Source organism: Hoplias malabaricus, chromosome 10 (genome assembly GCF_029633855.1).
Source record: "Hoplias malabaricus isolate fHopMal1 chromosome 10, fHopMal1.hap1, whole genome shotgun sequence".
Classification (NCBI taxonomy): domain Eukaryota; kingdom Metazoa; phylum Chordata; class Actinopteri; order Characiformes; family Erythrinidae; genus Hoplias; species Hoplias malabaricus.
This window is the reverse complement of record NC_089809.1, coordinates 5,557,785-5,572,611: the sequence shown is the minus strand read 5'-3', so window position 1 is coordinate 5,572,611 and position 14,827 is coordinate 5,557,785. Positions and strand designations below refer to the sequence as shown.

General features: G+C 41.0%; 1 protein-coding gene across 1 annotated transcript in view; it reads right to left on the bottom strand.

The window, feature by feature from the left end:
• ephb6 (eph receptor B6) overlaps nucleotides 1-14,827 on the bottom strand; it is a 48,928-nt gene that overhangs the window by 29,876 nt on the left and 4,225 nt on the right. Inside the window, exons 2-3 of the mRNA XM_066682329.1 lie at nucleotides 8,460-8,524; nucleotides 3,935-4,207 (exon numbers count right to left, since the gene is read on the bottom strand). Of these exons, the coding sequence (XP_066538426.1) occupies nucleotides 3,935-4,207; nucleotides 8,460-8,524 (338 nt within the window). The remainder of the gene's footprint in view (nucleotides 1-3,934; nucleotides 4,208-8,459; nucleotides 8,525-14,827) is intronic.

Below are 14,827 nucleotides of genomic sequence, written 5' to 3'. Positions count from 1 at the left end.
GGAACTTTGTTGTACATCACATGGGGTGATGCAAATTTTCATCAGTGTGTGTACTAATGCCCTTGCGTGATTACAGACATGTTCTTTGGCAGTCTCCTTTTGCATAATTCAACAGAAAAGTAGAGCTCATCTCTCCCTGCTTCAAAACACTCAGCATTCAGTTAGTGCGATTGCAAGGGTTAAATACCCTTCTTATTTTAAAATGTTCTTAGTAGGGCTTTAGTAGATCATTGTGATTTTTCTGGCCCATGTTTTATACCATCATATCTTTCGTATCTGGCCTAAACGCTAACCATTTCTAGTAGTTGTGGAGCAGCATATGGGTGTTCTTTCTTCTGATTGGACTTACTTATCTACAAGTAGTTCACAGGCAGTGTTATTAATTTAACAGCTGTAAAGGTAACTGTGTTATTAATGTAAGCTCTAATTAAAGCTCTTCATTTTAAAATTGCACCCTTTCAAATTTGAATTACAGTTTAAAAATGAATCTTTTTTTTAGCCATAAACACATGATTAATATTTCTGCAGTAGGCTTGAATAGAAAGGAATAGGCAGGAGACAATTGTCTCTGACGAAGAGAAACCTGCGAGCTTGACTTCTGCACCAAGCAGCCGAGATTTCTAGCATTCTCCAGGCCTGAAAACATTCACCTGATCCTGTCCCACTGCTGTGCTTTCATTTGCATTTTTAAATCCATGTTTTCTCCCCCATGAGGAGAGCTAAATTAAACCACGCACACTGCTGAGACTCCCCGTGTGTCAGCCTCGAAAAACGTGGCTCTAAAAAGCTTAAAACAAAAATGACCTCGGAGGTGAACCCTGTGGATCTTCAAATCCCATGGGGTGCCTTTGGGCGGGTTGCAGGATGGTGCTTTGCTAATAGCACTTAAATGTTAAAACACTGCCAAATAATGGTCAGGAGGTTCACACATGGCAATAAAAAGAATTATAGTCTCTAAGCCTGAGCTATGGTCTTGTATAATGCTGCAGAATACTGAGAAGGTATAAGTTTAGCAGGGGTGCACAGTCAGAACCCAATGAGGTTAACAACTAATTAAGAATATGTCTAGATTTGAATATTGTTGCTGTGTCTTGACCAAAAACAAGATGCTAGATAAAAGCTGTTATCTTCCATTGTTTGTTAGTTACATTAGTCTCATAACTTTGGTCCAAAGGTAAATCATGTCATTGCTATCAGCTACATGCTATTACTGAAATGAAGGGCATTAATAGGGAACTTCCTCTACTCTTTCAGAGCCTGACTATAGGGACGATGACTATGAATATTTATTGGTAGCCAGGAGAGTTTGAATAAGGTCAGCTACTGATGTTGGATGATTAGTTCTGGCACTCTAACTCATTCTAAAGGGACTGGATGGAGCACCATCAGTGCTCCACAGTCCAAAACTGGTGTGATTTATACACCTCCAGGTTCAGGTTTATCTGATTCAGAGCCACCCATGTCATTTCATGCTTTTCTATGAATTCAGTCATTGTAAGATGGTATGTTTCTACATTCATTCATTGCTGGGTTGTAAGTATATTATTATATACATAACATTCATTCATTCATTATCTGTAACCCTTATCCAATTCAGGGTCGCGGTGGGTCCAGAGCCTACCTGTAATCATTGGGCGCAAGGCGGGAACACACCCTGGAGGGAGCGCCAGTCCTTCACAGGGCAACACAGACACACACACACACATTCACTCACACACTCAGACCTACGGACACTTTTTGAGTCGCCAATCCACCTACCAACGTGTGTTTTTGGACTGTGGGAGGAAACCAAAGCAACCGGAGGAAACCCACGCAGACACAGGGAGAAGACACCACACTCCTCACAGACAGTCACCCGGAGGAAACCCATGCTGACACGGGGAGAACACACCAACTCCTCACAGACAGTCACCCGGAGGAAACCCACGCGAACACGGGGAGAACACACCACACTCCTCACAGACAGTCACCCGGAGGAAACCCACGCGGACATGGGGAGAACACACCAACTCCTCACAGACAGTCACCCGGAGCGGGAATCAAACCCACAACCTCCAGGCCAATGGAGCTGTGTGACTGCGACACTACCTGCTGCGCCACCGTGCCGCCCTTATATATATAACATTGTGTTACAATTTGCTGCAATTCGGGTTTAAAGGAAGTTGAAAGATAGAGATCTTCAGAATGGAGGCCTACTATATATCATGCGTAATATTCTGTCGGTAAGCACAGATATTAAGTTTGATATTACAGATATGATTCATGTTATTTCTGTATTATAGAAGATATTCGTACGGAAGAAAATGATGCGGGCAAAGCCTAACATGTGGCCAGGCAGGAAATTAATCCCATCCAAGCAGAACAGGCTACAGGGCGCTTTGGATGACATGTTTATGTTCGTCAGTCTTCAAATAAGGTGGCTGTAGTTGTTATGGTAACACTGAAACACTTACAAATGCCCTTATATTACCAAAAGGTTGTAGATACCCCTCTTGAACCATAAATTTGCTCGTTTAAAGGGGACATATTTTGAAAAAATACATTTCAGGACATTTACACATGCATTTGCAGATCTGGATCTCCTACCAACCTGTAAACCTTCAAACAAGACAAGCCAGTTTTTTTGTGGGCTGCCTAATTCAGTAAACATGGAGTAAAATAACCTGCTCTGTGCACTGCTTCCTACATCAAGTGCAGAGACTTAGACTTAGACCTTTATGTGGGAGAGCAAAGACAAGGTTCAACAGAGAAAAACAAACAAGAAATAAAAAATAAGAGTACTGAGTAAAAATGGAGAAAACAAGAATGGAGAGGAACATTAACCAAGTTAAAATGCTTGAAAATGAAAGCGTCTGCTCTTTACTCCCCACACCCGTGTCCTCAGGTTAGGGTGAACTTGACTATCACCATTTAAAGGAACAGGTGCTCCAACCAGTCATTATAAACATGACTGTTTAGACAGGGACGGGACACTGATGTGTTATTTGATCCTTGTGGTATTTTGACCAAAAACCATGGTATTCATTTTGGCTTGTGAAATCTATCCATTGCAACACATCCACAAACCTTACAAAACAAAGTATCATTGTGCTGAGTTAGTCTTTTGAAAATAGTTCCAAGAATTGAGATATTTCTAAATATTCACCCACCTTTAGTGTCTGTGAGACTCATTTTCTCTGTTCACTGCTCCACTGTTACTTCACTTGCAATGTTTTTCAAAGCCGACTAACACTTTATGGGACCTGTAGTTCATGCAATATACAGGCGTCATAAAAGCATGCAGCATTGTTTTCCACACAACAGCTCCCATGGATTACTCCATTATGCTTGGCAGTACCTCACACAGACAGAGGCTGTGGTGAGACAGAGTGCGTATCAGTGTGTGTGGGTGTGTGGAACAAAGTAGACTAGTGCACAGGCAAGTGCACATGCAGCTATATAAAGTGCCAAATTTGGATGCAGTTACAAAACAGCTAGAAATCACTGTGGAGTAGAAACAACCAATAAACTCATCAGGCATCTAATGACCGTGTGCTTATGTCTGTAGTCACTGTACTGTGCACTAGGGAGACATTTTATACTGGCTCAAATCCACCGCAATAATATCCAACTAAGGCACCCTGGAGATGACAAATTCTGTATATATAAGTGCACACTTAGCTTGTATAATGTCTGTAGAAATGCACTGCCAACAGAATGGGACATACTGGAGCAGCTAAGGTTACCTTTATTCATGGCCCAGGCTGTAAGCCCCAGCACTGGTTTGTGGAGCAGTGGAACTCAGGGATAAGTTGGAGGACAAGCACTAATCATTAATCATCCTCTCTAATGCTTTCATGCATTTCAACAATTCCTTAAATCAAATTTCCAATATGTGTCATATAAAGTATTCTTTATGACGGATAAGTAAATTTTGTAGGGGTGTGGTTCTCACCTCAGCTGCCCAGGTTCTCTGCAGCTCTCTCTGGGAATCAGCCTGTTTGTAGTAGAGAGTCAGAGTCTCTCTGCAGGTTGGAGAAGGAGAGCGAAGACTTGAACAATCACGCACGGAGAAGCGAAGAGTTACGAAGATCCTCGGTGCTGCCTGACGGAAGAGGAACGGTGTCGCCAGCCAGTTATCCTGCACTCGGGTGTTTTGATTTACATTACACACCTCAAATGTCCTGATGAGCCTCCCTTTATCGTCCAGCACACTGACTTCATCCCACTGATGACGAGGAGAAGAGAAGAGTAGAGAAAAGTAGAGAAGAGGAGAGAAGAGGAGAGAAGAGGAGAGAAAAGTAGAGAGGAGAAGAGAAGAGAGAAGAAGAGAAGAGAAAAGTAGAGAAGGGAAGAGGAGAGAAGTAGAGAAGAGAAGAGGAGAAAAGAGAAAAGAAGAGGAGAGAAAAATAGAGAAGAGAAGTAGAGAAGAGTAGAGAAAAGAGAAAATAAGAGGAGAAAAATAGAGAAGAGAAGAGAGAAGAGAAGAGAAAAGTAGAGAAGAGAAGAGAAGAGAAGAGAAGAGAAGAGAAGAGAAAAGCAGAGAAGAGAAGAGAAAAGTAGAGAAGAGGATTAAACGTTTGTTGGAAAAATTATAAACAACTTTGGAATAAATCATATTTTTTCAGGAAGAAAACAAGCTTTTAGAGATACTGATGTACATTTATGTTTAAAAATGAGATGAGGGTTTCTTTGTGATGCATGCACGATTTCAAGGGATTAACATCTGACTACTACACTAAACTCAAAGTTCACAAACAGCATTTATTTTTGATAAACATCGTGTGTACATTTATGTACAACATATACTAGTTCAACTTAATTTAAAGGTGAAAAACTTAATTTGCCAGTATTCCTCCACTGTCCCTGAGAGAGAGAGAGAGAGAGAGAGAGAGAGAGAGAGAGAGAGAGACAGGCTGAATGGATTGGAGGGATGAGTCCACCCCAGCCCTTTGCTGATGTGATGTAATCTGAGCTGAAAATACCAGAAATAAACCAAATCTCTGCGTAAATACACACACACACACACAAATAATCTCACAAATGTGTGGCTCCCACACACATACACATACACACACACACAGAAAGAGAGAGAGAGAGAGAGAGAGAGAGAGAGAGAGAGAGAGAGAGAGAGAAAGAGAAAGAGAGGGACTGAAATAGATAACTGATTAAAATTATAGGACACTGAAAAGTGAGTTAGGGTGAAAATGGATGGGTGGAACTGAGTGAGAGAGAGAGACTTAGGGACACAGACAGACAGGTGACAGAGGGAGAGAGAGAAGGTGAAAGGATCAGAAAAGAAGCAGAGAGGAACAGACCAGCAGACATGCAAACGGGAAGCGAGAGAAGTAGAGAGGGGCTGGATGGATGGATGTGCTAGGAGTGGTGGTGTAAAAAATACATCAATCCATTAGAAGCAGGAATCTCACGATTTGATTAGATATTGATACAGATTACGAAACGATTCTTAATACACCTTAATGCATCTTCTTTTTTGGTTTCCACAGCCCACAGCCTGACATTTCCCCTGCATTTGTTATTAACTATGGTTAGCTGCTCATATTCTGTATAAGAACATTTAAATCTGAAATAAGAAATTGATGTGAAAATGCTTCATCTTGAGCTGTGATTTCTTGTTACGGTTTACAATGCGTAGTAAGGTCTCCTTGTGCGTAAGCCCATTAAAATGAGACATGTCAGGTTTGCTACACATCTTTGATAAGCACTCAGCAAGCGACATTATCTTCATTAATGTCATCTTAATCTAATACTGTGAGGCTCAGACATATTTGAAAATGTCAGGGGGATTTTATGAACATTAGCACTGGTCTAGACGGAGAGACAAAGGGAGAGGTGTAGAGAGAAAGAGAGAAAGAAGAGATGTACTGTGCTTCTGTGGTGCCAAATTTTCTGTAGGTCAGGGTCACCAAGATGCTTTAGGGCAAACAAGACAGCAAATCAGAGAGAGAGAGAGAGAGAGAGAGAGAGAGAGAGAGAGAGAGAGAGAGAGAGAGAGAGAGAGAGAGAGAGAGAGAGAGAGGGGGGGGGGGGTTAACAATGAACTCCCTCTATCTACCTCCTTCTCTGTCTCTTTATTCCTCCTCTTTGGGAGCCCTAGGTTATCTGAGCATATCCCAGCCACAATGTGAACTGTCAACTGGGATGAGAACGGCCTTCTAGTCTCACACACACACACACACACACACACACAAATTTACTAGCACAGTCCTAACCCTAACCTTAACACTAACTAGGGCAGGGGTCGGCAACCTTTACCACTCAAAGAGCCATTTGGACCCGTTTCACACAGTAAAGAAAACACTGGGAGCCACAAAACCCTTTTGAAATTTTAAATGATATAACACTGCACATAACAGGGTCTTTTTGCCTTTGTGCTATGTATAAACAAACTATACTGGGTTACATTTATGAAATCAATGAACGACTGCAGAAAAATGAAATAACATTTCTGCAAGCAACAAAACATTTTTAACTCAGAAAAAAAAATCTGTTGTGTTGACGGTTAAGTGAAATACTCAATGTCTATTTGAGTCCTTGTAGTAATGGAAAAAAAACACAGAACTTAAATTATCCACTGGCAGCAAACAAAAATGCTGTCCTCTCTCTGCGTGCCGTCATTATTTTACTGGCGAAGTGCAGTCAGCGATCAAAAAGTTCAAGAAACCGCACACTGATGGGTGTCGCACGTTGGAAGTTGTGACGTGTATTAAGAGCGACAAAAATATTTTAAATATTAAAATATTTTAGATGTTACAAGTTCGCCTTAATCTTCATAGAATTACATTTTGAAAATGAACGAACCAAAATAAAATACATTTTAATTAAATACTCAGTAATTATTTTCAAAAGCTGAGCCGCATCAGAGGGATCAAAGAGCCGCGGGTTGCCGACCCCTGAACTAGGGTGACCAGATGTCCTCTTTTTTAGACTTAAATAAATGTCCGGGCAGAATTTCACAAACGTCCGGGATTTTGTTTTTCTATCGTTTACATAGAACTTCGAAAAGCGTTTTGTTCACAAACTAGTCCCGCCCTCCCCTACTCCAATTGGTTCGCTTGAGTGAGAAGGGGGCGTAGTGAAGTAGCCTAAACATCTTCTGATTGGACGGTCTGACTGTAGAGCTACCATTATTGGTCGATAACCTTTCTCTGTAAACATTTAATTGGTCAGTCTGCACGTCAGTAGTCCTTGTTTACGTCAGGCAAAGCTCATGTACCCACCCTCATCTCGAGCAGCTATGCCGAAACATAAATGTAAGTTCTCGGATGAATTAAAAAAGTAATTCCCATGTTTTGTGTAGCAAATAAAGGTGTAAAGGACCTAAAAGCACACATAGGTTCAGCTAAAAATACAACGGCAGCGAGGGGCGAGAGAGGTCACCCTACACTAACTAACTCTAAACATAACTCCTCCAAAATGTAAGTACAAAGGTACAGGTTTTTCTTTAGTTCCCACATCAATACAGATTCTTGGTACACAGACATACACATATATATACACGGTATATACACCCATACATACAGTTTACACATGCCAACTATATATGTGCTTTTTGTAGTTCTACAACTACATCCTGTAGTCCACCTGTTGCTCCGCCCCCTCTTCTCCGATGGTCAGGACTGCCATAGGACCACCACAGAGCAGGTTATATTAGGTTAGTGGATGTTTTTAGTTGGTGGACTCAATGCAGCAGCAACACTGCAAGGTTTAAAACCACAGCAGCACTGCTGTGTCTGATCCACCACCACGAGTGTCACTGCAGCACTGAGAATGGTCCACCAACCAAATCCTATCTGCTCTGGCTCAGTGGTGGTCGTGTGTGGGCCTTGACCATTGAAGAACAGAGTGAAAGGGAGCACACAAAGTATGCAGAACAACAAGTGGAATGCAGTCTGTAATTGCAGAACTACCAAGTGCTCCTGTGTGGTCAGTAGAGCTGACAGAATGGGCAGTTAGTGTAGAAACAAGGAGGTGGTATTAATGATATGGCTGGGGTTTACAGCATGTAGATTCATAAAGCTGCAAGATCCCTACAAATGCCTTTCATGACAACACCCAAAAGCATACATGAATATCATAGACTGCACAATATTCAGTCAATTATTCAGCTGTCATACATTTTTCTATGGTGATGTTAGCTGGGTTTTCATCCAAAAATGTCATAAATTCTCAATGAAGAAATAACTGCAGACAAAATGCCAAATGAGTCATGTTTCCATCCACTACTTATTTGTGAATAGGCTTCAGATGGTAGTCCCCCGTGATCAGGGATGGAATGGAAATGGAGTTGGACAGATTTGAGTGGGTTTTTGGTTTGATCAGAAGGCACATTAGTGTATAAAGGCTGATTTTACATTTATTTGTTAGGGCTTCTGTGTAACATTTTGGTCATAAAGCACTGTTTTTTGTTACGGTTTTGTTTTATACATCATTCACACACTGCTCATTTGGAGACTCACCCCGTTGTCTGGATATGTGGTCCAGCCAAGTTCGGTGGTGGACTCTGAAGTGTCCAGCAGCATCACTGTGAGACACAAAGAGACATAGAGAGAGAGAGAGAGAGAGAGAGAGAGAGAGAGAGAGAGAGAGATGCAAATGAAACAGCACTATTAATGCATTAATGTTGCATTAAAATGATAAATTATTAACACTATTTGTAACATTTGCACATTCTATTTATACTTCACTCTACAACACTTCTTGTCGACATGTTGTAAATGTGTTCGTCTGCAATCTGTTAAGTCTGAAGTTTATTTAAAAGCAAAATACATTACTCATTTAGTCTATAATTGTGATGAAGTGGACGAGACTGGACAGTACTTAGTAGAGAACTTAGGACACATCAATGAGCAGCAAACTAACAAAAGCTAAGTACAAAGCTCCATTTCCCCTCAAGTGCATCCACTGTAAGAAGAACCCATGTGATGTATGACTCACCGAGAGAAAGAGAGAGAAATCAAGTGCAAACTAAAACCAGTAGGATTCAACTTTATGCAAAGAGAATTTTTTTATTCTGAAGATACTTCACTCTATCCGTCAAAACACATGTGACAACAGAACTGACATATTCAAAGATAAAAAGACAGCTGCTCTTCTTGTTTACATCATACACACAAAGTGATATTCAACTGAAGGTATGAGAGAGAGAGAGAGAAAGAGAGAGAGACGAGAAAATACAAAGACAACACATGTCAGAAAAGCAGATGAAACTGAGAAAAAGAAAAAGCAAATAGAGAGAGGTGAGAGAAGAGGAAGTGTGTGTCCGAGAGAAAAAGAAAAAGTGAGAAGAGAGAAAGGCATTGTGTTTTACAAAGACAGAGAGTGGGGGGAAAAAGGGACAAACAGACGCACAAAGACGAAGCATGGCAGAGAAACAGAAGTAAATAAGAAAGAGAGAGACAGAAGAGAGAAAAACAGAAAGAGAGAGAAAGAGAAAGAGAGAGAGAGAGAGAGAGAGAGAGAAAGAGAAAGAGAGAGAGAGAGAGAGAGAGAGAGAGAGAGAGAGAGAAATGGATACGGAACCTGTCGCCCTATTTGTGAATGAATTATTTCTGGAATTTACTAAATGAAATATTAATGTTTTCATATTTATTTCACACCACATATTTTTCCACATGAGGAGGTAAGTAGCTGCTCCTCTGAAGTACGCCAGAAAGGGCGTGTCACGCGTAATGCTCCCTTTCTAATGAACGTTGTCTGAGTTTACTAAAAGACGCAATCATAGGGTGTGTCTCAAGTAGCTCCCTGGGTCAGCAGACAGGGTGCACACACGGTCTGTATCACCAGCTTCAATAGAATAAGACACAACACATGAGCCAAAGCCACGTTAAGTGTTGCCTAGTGGGGTATGCAGGCCATGACCATGTGGAGCATTGGGCTGTGGAGCAGCAGAACTATATTCTCTGGAGTGATGGAGCTCCATGCAGTTCCTTAGACGTAAGTTGGAGTGGCGTTTGTGATCTAGAACTAATCATTGTTCCAATGGTAGATAAATATCTGCCAAAGAAATATGACTCCTTCACCAGATAAGATGGATTAAAAAAAGTATATATATATATATATACATACATAGAGAGAGAGAGAGAGAGAGAGAGAGAGAGAGAGAGAGACAGAAGATTATATTAACTAATTACTTTGTTCAAAATATGTATTAAGGTATGAATTAAAAAGTGCACTTAATTACTTGACTTGTAACTCTTACACACAATGACACACTTTCAGGCTGGACACACACACACACACACACACACACACACACACACACACACACACACACACACACACACACACACAGCTTTTAATCCTAGCCTATTCCTTAAACTGACCCTACACTGTTATTACTCTGTGGCTTAATGCTAAAGCCACTTCCTCACCCCCCACTCTCTCTCATAAACAGTTTTTTTTTTTTAGATTATGCATACAGATGGGTATCCCACAAATCTCTCCTCCACTGTGTATGTGTGTGTGTTCGTGTGTGTGTGTTCTTTTCTCCTCCTCTGCTTCCCCAGAAGCTAAACTGATGTCTTGGACACTGGCAAGTTAAGGCTGTTGGAGATGTCAGGAGCCGATTTAGAGCTTTAGTGGAGTTTTGGAGCTAAAAATCATTTAAAAGAGGACAGCTTTATACCACTGTGTTTGCCAGTTTCAAGATTTACAAGATTACAAGATTTAAATAAGCAGACGTCAAAAATATACATCACACAACAAAAGGAACAGCATGTCTGCTCTAGCCCAAAATTACACTGGGGAAAAATACAAGTTCAGTTTCCAAAATCATTTAATCTTATTTTAAAAGAAAGCATTTGCCAAAGAAATAAAAAACAGTTTCCAGGCTGTTGTATTCATTCATATTCTGTAACTGTTTTATCCTACACTTGGTCATGGTGGGTCCAGAAACTACATGGAATCACAGCTCGCAAGGCTGGAACACACTCTGCATGGGGTGCCAGTCCATCACACTGTATCACATACACCCACAAAAATGGACATGTTAGAATAGCCCACCCACCTACCAACATGTGTTTTTGGACTGTGGGAGTAAAATGGAGCACCCAGAGAAAACTCACAAAGACAAGGGAAGAACACACCACACTCCTCACAGACAGTGACCAGAGGTGGGGTTCAAACCCACAAAGCCTGGACCTGGAGCTGTAACACAGGTATGACACTGTGACGCTCAGGCCGTTTAATCAACATTTTGGAAAGTATGGGAATTATATGATATATAAAAGCATAATAAAACTCAAAAAGTGTTTGCACATGGAAGCAACAGTCTGTAATTTTTTTGTCTGGACACTCCATGGTCATTCATTCATACATTCATTATCTGCAACCGCTTATTCAGTTCAGGGTCGTGGTGGGTCTGCAAGGCAGGAATACACTCTGGAGGGGACGCCAATCCTTCACAGGGCAACACACACACACACACACTTCACAAGGCGACATACACTCACACACTCACACTTAGGGACACTTTTGAGTCGCCAGTCCACCTACCAACGTGTGTTTTTGGACTGTGGGAGAAAACTGGAGCACTTGGAGTAAACCCACGCAGACACAGGGAGAACACACCACACTCCTCACAGACAGTCACCCGGAGGAAACCCACACAGACACAGAGAACACACCACACGCCTCACAGACAGTCACCCTGAGGAAACCCACGCAGACACAGAGAGAACACACCACACTCCTCACAGACAGACACCCGGAGGAAACCCACGCAGACACAGGGAGAACACACCACACTCCTCACAGACAGTCACCCTGAGGAAACCCACGCAGACACAGAGAGAACACACCACACTCCTCACAGACAGTCACCCGGAGGAAACCCACACAGACACAGAGAACACACCACACGCCTCACAGACAGTCACCCTGAGGAAACCCACGCAGACACAGAGAGAACACACCACACTACTCACAGACAGACACCCGGAGGAAACCCACGCAGACATAGGGAGAACACACCACACTCCTCACAGAGAGTCACCCGGAGCAGGACTTGAACCCACAACCTCCAGGTTCCTGGAGCTGTGTGTCGGTGTGACTGCTCCACAACCGGGGGCATTTTTAGCTGAAACTTGGCATCGGTAATGATAACCTTAAGTGTAATTTATTTCATTTCACATTTCACTCTGTGGAATATACAACACGATTTACACAACTGAACAACAGTTACCACATTTTAATGGCGTTTCTAGGGCTGTCGCAATAATCTCAATACAGTAATACAGCACTATTGACCAACCAACCGCAAGGAATGGCAAGAACCGTCACCACCACAGTGTATACATGTTTTCCCTGTTATTGCATGGTCTTTCTTGCTTTACACTTTGGTGTGTGTTTTAAAAATCATAAAGGTTAAGAGCGTAATTTTCCCCAACCATTGGCATCTGAACGACTGACTGCCAGTCTTCATTTTTTAAAAATGGACACAATGGCAGCAAACCTAGTCACAAAACCAAATGCTACTTCGAGCATTCAAGTTTGAGAGCATTTTAACTTTCAACCAGATGAAAAGGGAGAGCCTGGCAATTCAGACAAAACAATATGCAAAATCCGTACCAGAAATGTCGCTGTGAAAAAGACAAATCCGAAATTTGAGATCTACCTAGCTACCTATAATCTAGCCCAACTGCCTCCACCAGCAGAGTCATGGAGTAGCCATGGTTCAGTCTGGAACATAATTAAAAAAGGAACAGTTCAAGCTGGTTCCATATGACAATTAGGAGTGTAGCACTAGAATCAGGATGAATTAAGCAATTTGGGGTGGTAATATTGTATATCGCAGTTTTGAACCATGTTAACCACCGCCCTAGGTGTCTCCAATTCTTTGGACATATAGTGTACAATCAAACCAAAGAAAACTATAATAAAATAAAAATGTATAAGACAATAAAGAGCACTAAAACAGATGTTTGAAAGACACAAACCTTAAAACATCCTAAATATCTCTCTGGTAGGAGAATGTAATTTTCCTGACCCATTTCTTTGTAGCATAATGATACACCTATTCTCTCTGTGCATATAATCAAGTCAAATATGATTATGGACTAAAATAAACTATATTTCACATCAAAGAATCCATGAGCATACATAATATCTTTGCATATCTGTGTGTGTGTGTGTGTGGTGTATATCTGAGTGTTGTTCTATGAACGTGTTTTGAAGCCAATTTCCAAATTCAATTTCTCTGAACTGCGATGTTACAGAATAAGACTCAACTCGTCTTAATCCAAAAAACCTGCACTTACTGGCTTTAACCATTATAGCAATTAGATTATCTTCATTTAAGATAATTTCCAAGAAGAGAACTGAGGGATTATAAAGATATATCAGGGCCCAGCCCTAAACATAATTTGCTTTGAATAGAGTCGGGAGGAATACATTTCCATAATTTGCAGAAAAGTGAAAACACCTCTACTGATTGCCTGGAAAGAAATAACAGCTTTGTTGAATCTCTCTGTAAAAAGCAAAGCCCAGTTCTGCTTCACTGTGCTTCAAGGCCAGCTCAGGATGTTCAAAGCTACTATGATCTCACTGGTACATATTCTAATTTATGCATTTCAGGCTAAATATAGACAAGTCAAAAAAAAAAAAAAAAGTCAAGATAGGTTTGGTGTTTGAAATTTGCGTCTTTAATTTTTCAAAGTTACTAAGCTAATGTAGGTAGTGCATCTACAAAACATCAAAATATATTAACAGCTATCTGAGCACTAATGGTGCTCGTCTGAGGAGATTCATCAGCCTGCTAAACATGAGTGAGTGAGTTAGAGATTTTTAAAACCCAGAATAATTCATTTTGTAACTAAACAAATACATCTAGTACAATTGTTGTTAAAGGCTAAGCACCACTTAATGGACCTCCATGAATATTTCACATTATTTTAGTTACTGACATATATAAGTATGAATTAAAATGAAAATAGCAGCTTAATTTGCTTTAAAACTGACAATTTTATTAAATTGACGGAAAAACCAGAGCTCGCTACGGAAATTCTTGAACGCGACCGTGACGTCACTGGTGAACAACAGCTGAACAACGCCGCAGTAAAACACCGTTATGACTGACTGTTATGACAGTATCTAGCTAAATAACCAACATTATTCATGACAATAGCCTAGCAATAAGCTAAACACTATAAACTGACACTATAAACCTCCGTAATGCAGCTACGTAGCCGAGTATAATCTGAGCCACGGAGTTTAGCAAGTCAAGCTAACGTTAACTAACACCAACTAAAACAAGCAGAGTGTGTGTCCTTACCCTGTTTACCTCCATGTTACAGAGGCTCTTGAACACCTTTCGTTGGTGTCCTTACATGCCCATATTGTTGGAAAAGCGCCAGTGAAATGAGCTACAGATAACGGAGTGAGGGGATGGTCCTTTCCAAAGTGCCCGTTTAAAGCTGACAAATTTAGTCCATTTTCTGGATATTTTAGGATCTTTGGGCCATTTGTGCACAGATGTCCCACTGTACATTGAATTATTGCAGCCAAAAACAACATTGTTTTAATCTTGCATTAAATTAAGTGCGACTTCTAGAGTTGTTGTCCACCATCTACGTCACAGGCAAAACGCCTATTACAGTTTCCGAACACCGTTGGGGGGGGGGGGGGGATGACCAACGGTCTTTTAAACCTTATTCCTTGAATTAGTAAGAAATAACATGTTTTCTGACTATCAATAAACACAAATTAGGAACTCAAATTCCACTGTATTTATTTGTTTGACACTTTCATAGAGCTAGTGCTAAGGCTTTAAGTGATCAATTGCACCCTCTGTGGAGCAGTCCCTAAACTTTTGTATTAAGTGAGTGTG